The 15,991-nt window shown below is 44.1% G+C and overlaps 1 protein-coding gene across 1 annotated transcript in view; it reads right to left on the bottom strand.

The window, feature by feature from the left end:
* The window catches only part of wdr95 (WD40 repeat domain 95), a 158,042-nt gene that overhangs the window by 102,558 nt on the left and 39,493 nt on the right, over positions 1-15,991 (bottom strand). The window contains exons 3-4 of the mRNA XM_069891576.1: positions 10,118-10,171; positions 7,423-7,503 (exon numbers count right to left, since the gene is read on the bottom strand). Coding sequence (XP_069747677.1) covers positions 7,423-7,503; positions 10,118-10,171 — 135 coding nt within the window. The remainder of the gene's footprint in view (positions 1-7,422; positions 7,504-10,117; positions 10,172-15,991) is intronic.

Here is a 15,991-nt window from a genome sequence, read left to right as displayed (position 1 = left end):
TTGGTTTTTGTTGTGACTGTGGTTTTGGGGCTAATGTTCTGTGTGCCCTTTCTGTTTCCATTCTTTCCTGTATTTCTGGCATTCCCAGGACTTTTGAGATCCATTCTTTTATCAATTCTTTCATATCTTTGCCTTCTTCATCTTCCTTTAGGCCCACTATCTTTATAGTGTTTCGCCTACTATAGTTTTACATTATATCTATCTTCTGAGCTAACAACTCCTGTGACTCTAACTTTTTTGTCACTTTCTTCCAATGTTCTTCTTAAGTCATTCACTTCCATTTCTACAGCCATTTCTCGTTCTTCCACATTTTCTAATCTTTTCCCTATTTTTGTCATGACCAGCTCTATTCTACTCACTTTTTCTTCTGTACTTTTCATTTTTCTAAATTCTAATGTCAACCATTCTTTTAATGCTTTCATTTGTTCTTGAGAATTTTTTTATCTATATACTGTCCATCTATTTTACCTTCTATTCCTCTGTGCAGAGCTTGGTCTTCTTCTGTGTCTGCTTTTGGGTTTGTGTCTTCTACTTCTCTTCCTTGTATCTGAGTCTCTTCTAACTTTCTTGTTGAGCTACTTGCCTGTTTGTTGGGTGTTATTTTCCATAGCTTCGTTGTTGTTGGTCCTCTTCTTCTGGGCTAGTTATCTGTTGGGCCTCCTGTTGCTGTTTTTCTTTCTTATCACTCCCTTTCTTGTTGCTTTCCTCTTCTTCCAGCTGAGAGCCCTGCTGTCGGGCATCTCTCAGCTGGTCACGTTGTGTAGGTTCACTCCACAGCTGGGCCCCCCTCCCGTCGGTGTTTTCCTTTTCCTTGGTGTGCTCATTGCGCATTTCTGTTTGGCTCAATGAGCCATTTTTGCAGTCCCACAGTTGGGAGGTTGCGACCCTGCAGGGTCTCCACTAACCTCAGGGAGCGGGGTCCTCTCTCTACGACGGGTCCCTGCCTCTTCATGCAGGTAAGGCCTTCTCCTTTCTCTTCCGGCATCTTTCCTTCTTTTTTTCCCATTGTTTTTGGTTTTTCTTTCTTAGGTGCCATTTTCTTTCTTTTATCCACACCTTTATCTTTTATTTGTTGTGTTTTGTGTTTCTTGAGCTGTGCACTTTTTCCACTTTATTTCTTCTTTTCTGGAGAGGGCTTGTATTCACCTACCGGCCACTACTCCATCACGTGATTCCCTTCAGGTTCAAACGCCTTTGAACCCGATATGAACGACTCTTCGATCAAAGCTATAGCCATCAAGCTTCCTGTCTTCTGGTTTCAGGAGCCGGAGACCTGGTTCAGCCACGCAGAGGCTCAGTTTCACCTCCGCTAGATTTCATCAAATATGACCAAGTTTTATCATGTGGTTGCCGCCCTGGACCAGGCCACCAACAAACAAGTGCTGCACCTTGTTTAGCACCCACCCGCAGAAGATAAGTATGAGAGCATCAAGCTAGTGCTCATCGGCTCCCTCGGCCTCTCCAGGCACCAGCGTGCCGCCCGGATGCTGCACCTCAACGCCTTGGGAGACAGAACTCCAATCACATTGATGGATGAGATGCTCGCCCTCATGGGCGATCACACCAACTGCCCACTCTTTGTGCGCATCTTCCCCGACCATATGCCCGAAGACATCTGGCCGTTACTGTCCCAGGAGAGCTTCAACGACCCTAGGAAGGTTGCTCAAAAGGCTCAGGAGCTATGGCTTGAACGATTCCCGGAGGGCTCAGCAGTCCAGCAAGTTATGAGTCCTGGCCATGACCATGCCAAGCCTTCCTCTAGCACTGCGGAGGAACACTTGGCCCCTGCAGGGGCCTCAAAGAGCATACCCAGAAGCAAGCCGTCAACTTCAGGCATCTGCTTCTTCCACCAGCACTGGGGAGCCATGGCTCGGAAGTGTCATCAGCCCTGCTCGTTCCAAGGAAATGAGCAGGCCGGCTGCTGTTAATGGCTGTGGCAGCTGGCCAAGAGCACAGCCTTCTCTACCTGCGGGATGCAATCAGCGGCTGACACTTCCTCGTCGACACCAGGGCCCAGATCAGCGTCACCCCGGCCACAGCCATCGAGTCCCGGAACCAGCCTCGAGGACCTCCACTCCGTGAAGCCAACTCGATGGAGATCCAAACGTATGGTAACAAGACCGTCCACTTCCAGATCAACCAGCGGAAGTTCTCGTGGAGGTTCACCGTTTTGTCCCTCCCAAACTCCATTCTGGGTGTTGACTTTCTCCTTGCCCATGGACTCCTGGTCGACCCCTGAGGTAGATGACTTGTCGATGCCCGTACCTTCCAATCCGTTCGTCTCAACGCCTCCTGCACAGAGGAGCCGCAGGTGGCCACGGTCAGCGCACCCAAGGACAAGTTTCAGCACATCCTGGACAAGTTCCCGTCCCTCCTCAAGCCCCGTTCTTCACCGCCTCACCACACCACGGGGTGTTACATTATATCCCCACCCAAGACCCACTGGTCCATGCCAAGGCACGCCGCCTCTCGCCAGATAAGCTCCAGATAGCGAAAGAGGAGTTCTCGCATCTGCAGGAACTGGGGATCATTCGACGCTCCAACTGTCTTTGGGCTTCACCACTCCACCTGGTCCAAAAAGCCTCCGGTGGCCGGCGCCCCTGCAGAGATTATCGATGGATTAATGACGCGACAGTACATGACCATTGCCCCATCCCTCACATTCAGGATTTTACAGCCAACCTGCATGGCGCGACGGTGTTCTCCAAGGTCGACCTGGTGCGCGGGTATCATCAAGTCCCGGTGCACCCTGAGGACATCCCCAAAACAGCCATCATCACCCCCTTCGGGTTGTTCAAATTTCTACACGTACCTTTCTGGCTCATGAACGCCACCCAGACCTTCCAGCGCCTCATGGCTATGGATATGGTGGACAGGGATTTGAATTTCATGTTCATTTATCTGGACGACATTCTTGTCACCAGCAGAGACTGGGCACAACACAAGTATTACCTGCGCACCCTCTTCTCCCGACTGGCCGACTTTGGCCTAACGATTAACCCGGCCAAATGCCAGTTCGGGAAAGAGTCCATGCAGTTCCTGGGCCATACGATCATGGACAAAGGAGCTACACCAGCTGCTATGAAGGTCGCTGCAATCAGAGAGTTTCCACGTCCGGACAACCTCAAGGGGCTACAAGAGTTTGCAGCTATGGTCAACTTCTATAACCGATTCATTCCAGATGCTGCACGCATCATGCAGCCGCTCCTCTCCCTCATCGCGGCCAAGGACAAGACACTCGCCTGGACTCCAGAGGCCAACAGGGCATTCAAAGCCACGAAAGTTGCCCTCGCGAAGGCTACCCTGCTCATCCACCCACGCACTGACCTTCATATGGCGCTCTCTGTCGATGCCTCTGCCACCACCGTCGGTGCCGTCCTGGAGCAGCAGGTTAATGGACAGTGGAAACCACTGGCATTCTTTAGCCAATTTCTTTGTCCGCCAGAGCGCAAGTATAGTACTTTCGACCATGAGTTGCTGGACACGTACCTTGCTGTACGTCATTTTCACTTTCTTGGAGGGGAGGCCTTTCACCATTTTTACCAACCACAAACCCCTCACTCAAGCGCTCACTATGGCTAGAGATCCCTGGTCGGCCCGCCAACAGCGTCACCTGTCCTTTGTGTCGGAGTTCACCACCGACATTCAGCACAAAGCAGGGAAAGACGCTCTCGACCGGCCATTTGCTCGCTGACATCCGGCCTAGACTACGACCAGCTTGCCCAGGATCAGAAGTCCGACGAGGAGACACAGGCCTTCAGGATTGCCTGCGATTCCAGGATCTCCCGACTACTCTCACACATTGTCCTGTGTGATGTATCTATGAGCACCCCGCGACCAGTGATTCCCCAACAGTGGCGCAGGCAAGTCTTCCACCAGGAGGTGGACCTTTCCCATCCTTCCATTAGGTTCATGGTTCATATGGTGGCAGAATGCTTCGTCTGTCATGGGCTTCGAAAGCAGATTGCGGACTAGGCCAGAACCTGCACCCATTATCAGCTTTCCAAGGTACACAGGCACACTAGAGAACCCATGCAGGATTTTTAACACGTCCGAGAACGGTTCAGCCACATACACGTGGACATTGTCAGCCACTTACCCATTTCCCAAAGTAACCGTTACCTTTTCATGACGGTAGACCACATCACTCGTTGGTCCGAGGTGATCCTGAAGCCAGATGCCTCCACGGACTCCTGCTCCCGAGCACTTTTGACCAGTTGGGTTGCCCGGTTTGGCGTCACGACCCACCTCACCAGCAACTGTGGTGTGCAGTTCACCTCCGTGCTCTGTGCACAGCTCGCCAACAGACTGGGAATTGAGCTGCATCACACAACGGCCATTCACCCACAAGCCAATGGACTGGATGAGCGATTGCACTGCCACCTTAAGTAAGCACTTATGGCCCATCTCACCAGCCCCGACTGGGTGAATGAGCTGCCTTGGGTACTCCTGGGCATCCGCTCGACAACCAAAGAAGACCTGCAGGTGTCATCGACTGAGCTGGTCTACGGTGCACCGCTAGCCCTGCCCGGTGAGTTTATCAATGCACCTCACAACCTGCAACAGTCACCGCACGGTTTACTTCCCCACCTCCGAGCTCAGTTGGACTCCTTCACACCCCCTCCACCGCCCAGACATGGCACACGGGTCTCTTATGTCCCCAGCGAGCTGTATTCCGCAGAGTATGTTTTTATCAGGTGAGGCCCTTCCACAGCACCCCTTCAAAGACCATATGAAGGGCTGTACAGAGCCATCCAGCGTTCAGGATCCACCTTCACACTGGACATCGGTGGCAAGAGGGAACTGTTTACTGTGGACAGATTAATGCCAGCACACCTCTACCCCAACGATCCAGTGGTCGTGGCTCAACCCAAGCGAGGCCGCCCGGCAAAAAAGGACATTGGCGTCGGTTCTGGGGAAGGGCTGTGTGGCGGCATGCCATTAGGCAGGCGAACCGGCCCAGTAGGTCACGCACGTGGCGGGGCAGCCAGCCAAAATGGCGCCATCAGGGCTTTCTCCCCAACCTCTTGTTAGGTCTGCTTTGTTCATGAATGAGTGAGACAAACACCAGGCTGAGTCGAAATCAGGGTTCTTTGTTCTTTATTACCGGATTGTAACACTTGCGACTAACCATGTTAGTCGGAGAATGCATTCTGCCGTTATCAGCAAAATGGTGATTTTTTTATACCCTTGGATATGTGCTTAGAACATCATCATATCATTACTTGTCCAATGACTAAAACTGTTGCTATCCTTTCCCTGCTAGCTTCCTGCCTCTCAATCCATCAATGTCTCTCTTATCTTGTAAGTACAAGGATGCATTCACATCTTGTTACAGCCCTGTACATTCCCATCTCATGATGTTTTACCTAACAGGAGTACAAGGACACCTCCCCTTCTTGTTACAGCCCTGTACAGGGTAACTCCTTACACATTCCCATCTCATGATGTTTTACCTTACACTCTGCACCAGGCTCAGAAACCTGCACTCTGCGGCCCACGTGACACCCCAGCGGCATCAGGGCCCCTGGCACAGTTCTCTAACTGGGAGCATAAGACCAGCCAGGCAGACCTCAATAAAGGAGTTTTTGCTCACTGAATTCAACCGGTCTGGTTGTGAGATCATTCAGTAACAGAGTAGCTGCCGCTACACCCTATCACTTTTCAGCAATTTTCTCTTCTACCTCTCGCCTGTATCTACCCAAGACCTCGTGTCTTCAACTGTGCTCCTCCTCCTGCCCCTTCTTCCCTCCTCCCCCTCCTCTTTATTCAAGTGCCTGCCTGTTTTTGCTTACACTTAATGAATGAACAAGGCCAGAAACATTGGATACCCTTTACTTCCCATAAATGCTGAGTGACCTGCTCATTTGTGTATTCCCCAATTCTAATGTTAGCTGATATGTTGCAAACACCCTAATTATTTCATACTTTCCATTCCTCCTTGCCCAAAAGGTGTCCCACAGTGGGCAAAACTGCCTTAACTTAAAATAAATGGCTGCACTGCCAGAGCTGGTGTAACATTCTCCCCCATGGAATCTAACTGCCAACAGCTCTGTACAGGCTTTAATCTGCCTGTTCAAAGAGATGATGGTGGTTTATTTTAAAATCCCACAGCTGCAGGGTCTGGGCCCAAGGTGGCAGTGTGTACGATCGGCAGTGGCATGTAGGATTGCAGATTCTGGGAAAGCAAACGATTGGCGCAGAGCAGCAGAAAATGGGGAGACTACCCCTCATTTGAGAAGGAGAAGCAGAGGAGATGACCCTCTGGAACAGTGACCATGGCGGCAGACCAGCGAGGGGCTCTGAGGCTGAAGAACAGACAGGCTCAAGGTGAGGAACCAATGCAGGATGCAGGCTACAATGGTCAAGGGGCTCGTACCAGGCACGGTCTGCTGGACACTGGCTCGAGACTAGCTGAAGGGGTACCAAATATCAGAAGTGAGATGCGAGAAGGTGCTGGAGGCTTCCTGATTATATCAGAGGTTTGGATTTAAGGCTGCAGAGGCTGTGGGATTGCTAGTGGTAAATCCATGGACACTCGGTGATTCTCTTTTGCTTCTCTTTCTCTGACTGTACAATGCAACAGGCAATTTCAGTTGATAGTGAATCTTTGTCTCCCTCATGGTAGACTAAAGGAAATTGTGTAATATCACACTTTCTGCTTTATTACATGGCAATAAAATAATCTCGAATCTTGATGTATGCTACAATAGCATGGAACGGTTGACATTCATGCCACCAACGTCTCCAAACTTCCAAGCAGGAGTCCAGGATGACAAGTTATAGGCACTACCTGCTGATTTTTTTCATGTAACCCAAAGTTTCCTTCCACTCAACCTACACCTGCCATTTTTAATCCATTTTATTTTGGAAAAGGTTGTCAATTGGTTGAAATATCTTTTGAATCTTTTTAGATGCTGCAAGAATTCTCACCTTCCAAATTTGTCACCTTCTTATCCAATTTAAATTTCACCCCAATTACAATTTTCTGTGTATTAATGTGTTCCTGTCCTGCATCAAAACATTACCATAAATTATACTAATGAATTCATACCAGGAGGAAAAAAAATATGTGGTGTGATTTGGAATCATTCTAATCCACACATGAAATTTTGACCATATGGTGACATTACACTCTGATTTTACTTCAGCAAGGTCTTATGAAGTGCTTGCTTATTCTTCAATTTCCATTCGAGGCACAGAACAGCCTTTGGATACTATACACCAAAGTAGAGTAAGACAATTAGCTGACAAGAAAATTAACAAGCTTTAATTTTACTTTACTTCAAGAATTCCTTTATTATTAACATGCCTCTTCGGTTGTTACAGTTAATTTCAAGAGAATATGTAATTCCCCGTTTAAAGTGAAACATGGTTAAGGAAAGCATAGAATTGAATTCAATCCCAACTTCTGATACTTACTATGCCATGATTACCTACACTCTTCATTATTATCCTGAAAGCATCTACATCCAATGATGTTCTGCCCTTACTTTCAGATTCCTAAAGAACAGAAGCAAAGTGGGATTTAGTTTTCGCGGATCAAGACCTCATTTACAAGAGAGTTGATTCAGCTGCAGATGCTCACATCTAACTTATTTTTTTTAATCTCTGCTGATGGTTCATGCTAAGGTTACTGCACCACCAACACCATAGTTATCTTCAAACTGCTGAAAAATGTTGTGCGAATTGCAGAAAATGGTCTGGTGCCCCGCTCAGAAGTGCTGGAGAAACTCAGCAGGTCATGCAGCATTCAGGGGAAGCAAAGGGCATTTGACCTTCTGAGCCTGAGCCCTTCTTCAGGTGTGCCAAAAGTCCCTTGATGCCCAAACAAGAAGGTGGGGGGGGCGGTGAAGATGGAGGAACACAGGCTAGCAGGTGATAAGCGGTTTATAAAAATAGTAACAGGTAACAGCATTACAATTCAGGGATAGTATCTCCGCTGTAGAAAGGGAGGACATTGTGGAGGGATTTTCCACTGTGTCAGTATGGGTGGAAATCAGAAGTAGGAAGGGAGCAATCATTCTATTAGGAGTCGTCTATAAGCCCCAAGGGCATTGAAGGGCAGAGAAGTCGCAATGGTGCAAAAAATAAGAGTCTTTTTGATATGGGAGACTTCAACTTCCCTAATATTGACTGGGACCTCCTTACTGCAAGAGGGATAGATGGCGCATAATTTGTCAGGGATGTTGAAAAAGGATTCCTGATAATATGTGAACAAGCCGACAAGAGGAGAGGCCATGCTGGATCTAGTACTGGGTAATGTACCTGGTCAGGTGACAGTCCTCTAACTGTGGGAGCATTTCAGTTCAGTGACAATGACCACAACTCCCTGACTTTTAGCAAAGTTATGGACAAGGATACGAGTAGACAAAATAGTAAAGTGTTTAATTGAGGGAGGGCTCATTACAATGGGATTAGGCAGGAACTAAGGAGAGTAAATTGGGAACAAATATGCTCAGGGAAAAGCACAGAAGTAATATGGAGGGTTTAGGGACCACTTGCGTGGGATTCTGGATAGGTTTATCCCATTGAGACGGGAAAATATGATAGGATAAGGGATCCATCGATGACAAGGGAACCATGGTTGTCAAAAAGGATGACAGTAACATCTACCGTAAGTTTCATTGTATAGGACGATCCTCGAAATTTAAAAATGTCATGGGTAAATTTCTTTTACACAGAAAATACTGGGTGCCAAGAATGCATGTCAGGGATGGTGGTGGAGGCTATTACAATAGGGGCATTTAAAAGGCTCTTGGACAGGCACATGGATGCAAGAAAAATAGAAAGTTATGGGAATGTTTGGATTGTTGAGTGGGTTTATATGGGTTGGCACAACGTTGTGGGTCAATGGGCATACTGTGCTGTAATGTTCAATGTTCTATGTGGGAGGGGGAAGAAGAAAAAGCTGAGAGGTGATTGGCGACAGCTGAGAAAGATGATCTCAGATAGGAGAAAAGAAGGGAAGGGGGTTGGGAGTTCGAGGAAGAAACATAGAGGGGTGAGGGAAAGAGAGAGCAGGGAAGGGGGTAAACAGAAATTTGAAAAGTTGATTTGGATACTGTCTGGTTGGAGACTGTCAAGATGGAATACAAAGTATTGCTCTAATTTATGAGTACATGAGGCCATGGACAGACACACCTTTGTGCAACAGACAGCGCAAAGGTATTCAACATAGCAATCGTCTAGTCTCTCTGAAGTAGAGGAGACCACATTGAGAGAACCAGATGCAGTAAATGACTCCCACAGATTTGAGTATTAAGTGTTGCTTCACTTGGAAGGAATGCTTGGGGCCCAACATGGTGGAGAGGGAAGAGGTGTTCATCCTCTTCATCCCCCCTCACCTGCACCTGCCCATCACCTGCGAGCCTGTGCTCCTCTTCCTCCTACCCCCCTTTCCCCACCCCACCTCCACACAGTTCCACGCATTCTTCTTCTGAAGAAGGGCTCAGGACCAGAACATTGATGTCTTTTTATTCCCCATGTATGCTGCATGGCCTACAGAGCTTCTCCAGCACTTTGTGTACTTCACTCACCGCCAACATCTGCAGGTTTTTTGTTTACATCTTCTGATGCCTTTCAAGAGAAACAGGGGAAGGAAGCAGCATCTCCTCCACAGCCATGCTGACTCCATGCTCTAGATTTGAGAAAGATAGCCACCCAAGAAGGTTGGTGGAACAGATGAACAGGAACTTTGAAAGTCACCCATTTTCAAATGCCCCTCTATGGTTAAGAAGCAACAAATTTCAGCCTCAGGGTGGCAGTAGAGAGACTGACCAGTATATGTCCAATTCTCCAGATGAAGTGGAGGACACATGCTTATGTCCTGCCACCAACATGAAATATTCACTGTTTATCCCTCCACAGATGCTGCCTGACCTGCTGAGTGTCTCCAACATTTTCTCTCCTCATTTCAGGCATCTGCAATTTTTTGCCTTTCCCTGAAAGTGACCTATTTAAAGGGGCAGCATTCAAACTGCATTCTTTGTCTTCACTGAGATCTCAAATACAGCCTCAAGTATGTCTGAGTTTTTTGTCCATGGAGGTCATGGGGCTAAGGCCACTCTCCCCACAGGATTATTCTCACCTGATAGCAAACTGCATTTAAACTTACTTGAAAAGCAGCCTGGATATTCTTCAGATGTGCTAAGGAAACTTGTTGTTCAATCTGGAAACAAAACAGATGTTATTTTTTCGTAATCATTATTGCAGCTTGCCATAATGGTTTATCAGTGCTGCAGTGATGTAGATTTGGATCATTCACAGAGCTCATTTAAATTTGATCAAATTCCCCCCGGAGCTGGAACGGACACTGCAGACTTGTGTTCTACTCACCCAGACCAGAAGAGTTTGGCATCAGCGATGAAACGGTAAGCAACGATGGGGAAAAGCAGGGAGGGCTGCGCACCAGGCTATGGCCAAAACCACTCAGGCCAGCACTACCAAGTACTTTCCTTGTTAATGCCTGGTCTCTGGTGAAGAAACTGGATGAGTTGAAGACCTGAGTCCTCACACAGGAAAGGCTCACAAACAGTAATGTAATGGCTTTTATGGAGACATGGCTCAATTATGGGATACCAGATAATGTGGTGGAATTGGAAGGTCGAACGGTTTTCAAGGCTGACAGAATAGCAGCAGCAACTGGAAAAGGGAAGGTGGGTTGTGCATGATGTAAATCAACTATATTTCACTAACTCTAACATTGCTGACATTCATTGCTCTGCAGATCTGGAATACCTAATCATTAAGTGTAGACCTTTTTATCTACGTGCATCATTGTTGATGCGAATGCTAAAGCAACAATGAAAGATCTTAGTCCTGCTATCAGCAAGTTGCAGAGATTACATCCAAATGGAGCATTTATTGTGGCTGAAGACTTTAATCACTGTAACTTATGCGCTGTGCTTCCAAGATTCCATCAAAATGTAATGTGTATATAGACCTACTGGAAATATGCGTGTATAATGCGAAAAATTTTGTTCCAAAATTTGAGCTCAAGGTAGGGGCATCACATTATACACAGATATTTACGGCAGCGCAAATCAGGCAGGTGAGGGGAGAAGAGAGACAGCAGCACTAATTGGGCGAGCTAGGAGGAAGAGAGATGGCAGCGCGAATCGGGCAGGTGAGGGGGAAGAGAGACATCAGCGTGAATCATTATTGAATACAGATTACAAAATGGTATCAAAATTATTAGCTAATTGGAGTTGAATTTTTTCCAAAATGACTTTGGCTTGGCTTCGCGGACGAAGATTTATGGAGGGGTAATGTCCACGTCAGCTGCAGGCTCATTTGTGGCTGACAAGTCTGATGCGGGACAGGCAGACACGGTTGCAGCAGTTGTTAATAATTATGGATCAAACTCGTTTTATTAAAAATAGAAGAGCAGCAGATAATATAGTTAATTTTTTCAGTTTGATAAATATAGCGCAAAATAGAAAGATTCCAATAGTAGTGGTTGGATTTGATGCAGAGAAAGCACTTGATAGTTTGGAATGTGATTTTTTTGTTTAAAACACTTAATGCTTTTGGGATTCCAAATACTTTTATAAATTGCAAAAATGATTTATGAATAGACAATTATCGAAACCTTTTTTGTTAGGAAGGTCTTTTAGACAATTCTAGCCCATTGCCACCATTTTTCTTTGCATTAGCAGAAATAATTAGAATTGATAAAGAAATAAAAGGATTTGAGATAGATAATAAAGAACATAAAATCAGTTTGTTTGCAGACCATGTTATAGTATATTTAACAAGATTAGAAATATCGTTAAATAAGATGAATATGAGATTAAAAGAATATGGATTAATATCGGGTTATAAAGTTAATGTTGATAAAAGTGAAGTGATGCCTATGGTGTTTATGGATTATTCACAATGTAAAACATTGACAAAATTTAAGTGGCAAAATTATGCAATTAAATATATAGGAATAAAAATTAATAGAAATATAAATAATTTGTTTAAGTTAAATTATTTACCACTATTGAAAAAGATAGAAGAAGAATTGAGAAGATGGAAAGATTTACCAATAACATTAATAGGGTGGGTGAACTGTATTAAGATGAAAAATTTTCAGAGAATACAATATTTATTTCAATCATTACCCATTCATATACCAGAATTATTTTTCAGGGTTTGAATAAAATTATACGAGAATTCATTTGGAAAGATAAGATGTCAAGAGTTCATCTTGAAAAATCAAAGTGGAAATTTGATCAGAGATTACTGAATTTTTAAAATTATTATAAAGCAGCTCAAATGAGATTCTTGACTTCCTGTTATCAAGTAAGTGAAAGAACAGCTTGGGTTCAGATTGAAATGAATAAAATTGGAGAAACCATCCCAGAACAAGTTTTATATAAATGGAATAGTGAACTATTTAAAGGAAATATGGAGGTACCAATTTTAAAACATATACTAAAAATATGGAATGAAATTCATATGGAGAGAGGAATTAAAAATTATCAATTACTAAAAATGTGGTTAAAACAAAATCAACTTATTCCTTTCACTTTGAATAATTCTTTATTTGAAAGTTGGTATAGTAAAGGTATACAGAGGATAAAAGATTGTTTTTTAGGATCTTTTTAACTTTTGAGCAATTAAAAGATAAATATAATATACAAAATCATACAAATTTTGCATATCACCAATTAAAATCATACTTAAAAAAAGAAATTAGGAACAGATGTGAGACTCCCAGAACAAAGTCAATTTGAAGGTATAATAACAGATAAACTTATGGTTAAGAAATTTATTACTAATATGTATACAAAATTGCACAAAACTACAAGGAAAAAAGATTTATACAAATTCAAGAAGAAATATGGTCAAAATTGTGTCAAGAGAGTGTTACAAGTTAATGCTAGATGGTTCCCAGGATGGCAGGATAGTCATACATGGATAGGTTAGAAAGACTTGGATTATATGCGATGGAGTTTAGAAGGATGAGGGGAGACATACATGATTGAGGTATTTAGGATTATCAAAGGGCTTAACAGGGTGAAATCAGAGTACATGTTCCCAATGATGGGAGAGACTAGGACTAGAGGGCATAGTTTAAGAATACAGGGAAGGCCATTTATGACAGAAATTAGGAGAATTTTTTTTACCCAGAGAGTTGTGGATCTGTGGAATGCATTGCCACAGAGGGTAGTGGGGGTGGATTCACTGGATAGATTTGTTGGATAAGGCTCTTCTGGGCAGGGGAGTTAAGGGTTATGGGGATAAGGCTGGGATTGGTTATTGAAAGAGAAAGATCAGCCATGATCTGATAAATGGCAGTGCTGGCTCGACGGGCCAATTGGCCTACTCCAGCACCCATTGTCTCTATCAAATGATTCAAAATGATTTTCTTCATCAATTATACTATATACCTCATAAATAGACTTAATTCTAATTATTCGGATAAGTGTTTGTGATGTATTAAGGAAACAGGGATTTTTCTACTTTCAGTATGGTCCTGTGAAAAAGTGGAAAGGTTTTTGCAACGACTTGAGTGCATTGTGAGGAAAAATTGTGAAGATAAAGATACAAAAAGATCCAAGGATGTTTTTATTTGGGAACCTATATGAAAAAGATATGAAACTGAAATTGGATAAATATCAAGAAAAATTTTTTAAGTTTAGCAATAGGGACTGAAAAGAAATGTATAGTGGTAACGTGGAAAACTGAAAATGTGCTATTAGGCAGATGGCAAAATTGTATACCTTTAGAAAAAATATTAAATAGTCTAAGAAATCGAGTTGAAAATTGTAATAAAATTTGGAAACCATATGTGGATTTTATGAATAAAATTCTATCCACCTTCTCCACCTTACCCAGCCCTCTCAATTAGAATCTAAAAAAATAATCAATGAATGGAATATATGATAATAATATCGATAGAAGTAGGTGTTCTTTTTCTTTCTTTTCTTTTGGGAAGGAGGGGGGTTGGGGAGAAAAATTAATTTTTGTATCATTGTGTATGACTTATAACAATTGCTATATTACTGGATTATTCCTTTTTGTATTGATATAAATGATAAATAAAATTTTCCAAAAAAAAAGTGACATGTAATATGAGGGGTAATAAAACCTTGGATCAGGTTTATACAAGCATGGCTGCTGCGTACAGAACCACTACCCTCTCTCACTTGGGTCAGTCTGACCATCTCTCATTGTTTATGATCCATCCCCAAGTACAGCCCAGTCATTAAATGGGTAAAACCCGTAACGAAGACCATTAAGATCTGGCGGGGGGGGTCGGGGGGGGGAAACTGTTCTTCAGCAACATTTTCAACATACAGACTGGAGCGTGCTTGCCGCTCGTGCCACAGTAGACTCAGGCCAATGTATACACCAACTCGGTCCTTGAGTATATCAACAAGTGTGTGGATGGAGTGACCTCACAGAAGAAAACAAAAATATTTGCGAATGAAAAACAGTGGATGAACAGTGAGGTTCGCATTTGCTCAAAGACAGGGACTCAAATTCAGCCTTCAGATCTGCAGACCAGGAGACTTATGGATTAGCCAGGGACCAACTTAAGGATCAGAATCTCTCAGGCTAAACATATATATATATATATATATATATTTAAAAAAAAGATCAAAAAGCATTTTATGTCCTCGGACCCTCAGTACATGTGACAAGGCATAAAGATTATCACAGATTATAAATCATCTAGCACTGGGCCTCCATCAAGTTGTGCCTCCCTAAAATTCTCTGAGGAGCTTAACTATTTTTATGCTCACTTTGACAGAGAGAATAAGGAGGTCACTTTTAAAGTGGATCTTTTACCTGATGAAATCTCTCTCTCAATCTCCATCATTGATGTTTGGGCCACCCTGAGTCAGGTGAATGTACAGAAGGCAGCTGGTCCAGGTGGCTTATCTGACTGTGTGCAGAACTGTTGGCCGGGGTTGGGTTTTTATTTTAATAAACAGAAATTTTCAACTGTTTCTCACCCAGGCAGTTGTTCCAATGAGTTTTAAAACTGTGCTTGTGCCAAAGCACTCTACTGCTATGAGTCTAAATTACTACTGTCCAGTTGCACTCACCTCATCATCGCAAAGTGTTTTGAGAGGTTGATTTTATCTCACCTGAAATTCTGTTTGCCTGCCGCAATGGATTCTCATCAATTTGCCTACCATACTAACAGTTCAACCGAGGATGCCATTTCAAGTCCTTCACTCTGCTTCGACTCATTTGGACAGCTCTAAGTCTTTCATTGGAATGCTTTTCGGGAGGAGTCACGTGATGGAGTAGTGGCCGGACGGTGAACTCCAGCCCTCTCCAGAAAAGTCGGGAAAAACAAGAGAAAATACAAAGGCACAGAAATACAAGTTAAAGAAAAGTGAGTATAAAGGTGGAAAGAAGATGGAGACAAAAGGAGAAAAATCAAAATCAACGGAAAGAAGAGAGGAAGAGAAGACAACGGAGGAAAAAGGTGAAGGCCTTACCTGTCCGAAGAGGCCCGCTGTGGAGAGAAGACCCCACTACCTCAGGTCGGTAGAAAAAGAACTACAACAATGGCTCACAGAGCCGAGTAAAAGTGCGCAACTCCTCGCGCATGCGCGACTCCTCGCGCATGCGCGATGCGCATGAAAAAAAACACACCGACGGGAGGGGGGACCAGCTGGGGAGTCGATCTCCACAGCCGGCAACGACAGCTGCAGAACACCTGCAGCAAGAAGAGACCACAGAAGACAATGGAAACAAGAAAGAAGAGGAGGAAAGGGCAGCAAAGAAACAACAGATGGCCAACCTAGAGGAAGAAGAAGAGGAAGAATACAGTGAAATAGATAAAGGGAAAGGCAAGGTAAAGGATATACTTGCTCTTGTTAGAGGATACATGGAGTCATTTAAAGAATGGCAAACACAGGAATTCAATGATTTAAGAAGAAGAATAAACAACACAGAAAAGAAAATAAATAAAATGGATATGACCTTAACAGAAATGGGGAAAAAAATGGACAAGATGGAAGAGCGGGCAGTAGCAGCA

Source organism: Narcine bancroftii, chromosome 7 (genome assembly GCF_036971445.1).
Source record: "Narcine bancroftii isolate sNarBan1 chromosome 7, sNarBan1.hap1, whole genome shotgun sequence".
NCBI classification, from domain to species: domain Eukaryota; kingdom Metazoa; phylum Chordata; class Chondrichthyes; order Torpediniformes; family Narcinidae; genus Narcine; species Narcine bancroftii.
This window is presented reverse-complemented; position numbering and strand designations above follow the sequence as displayed.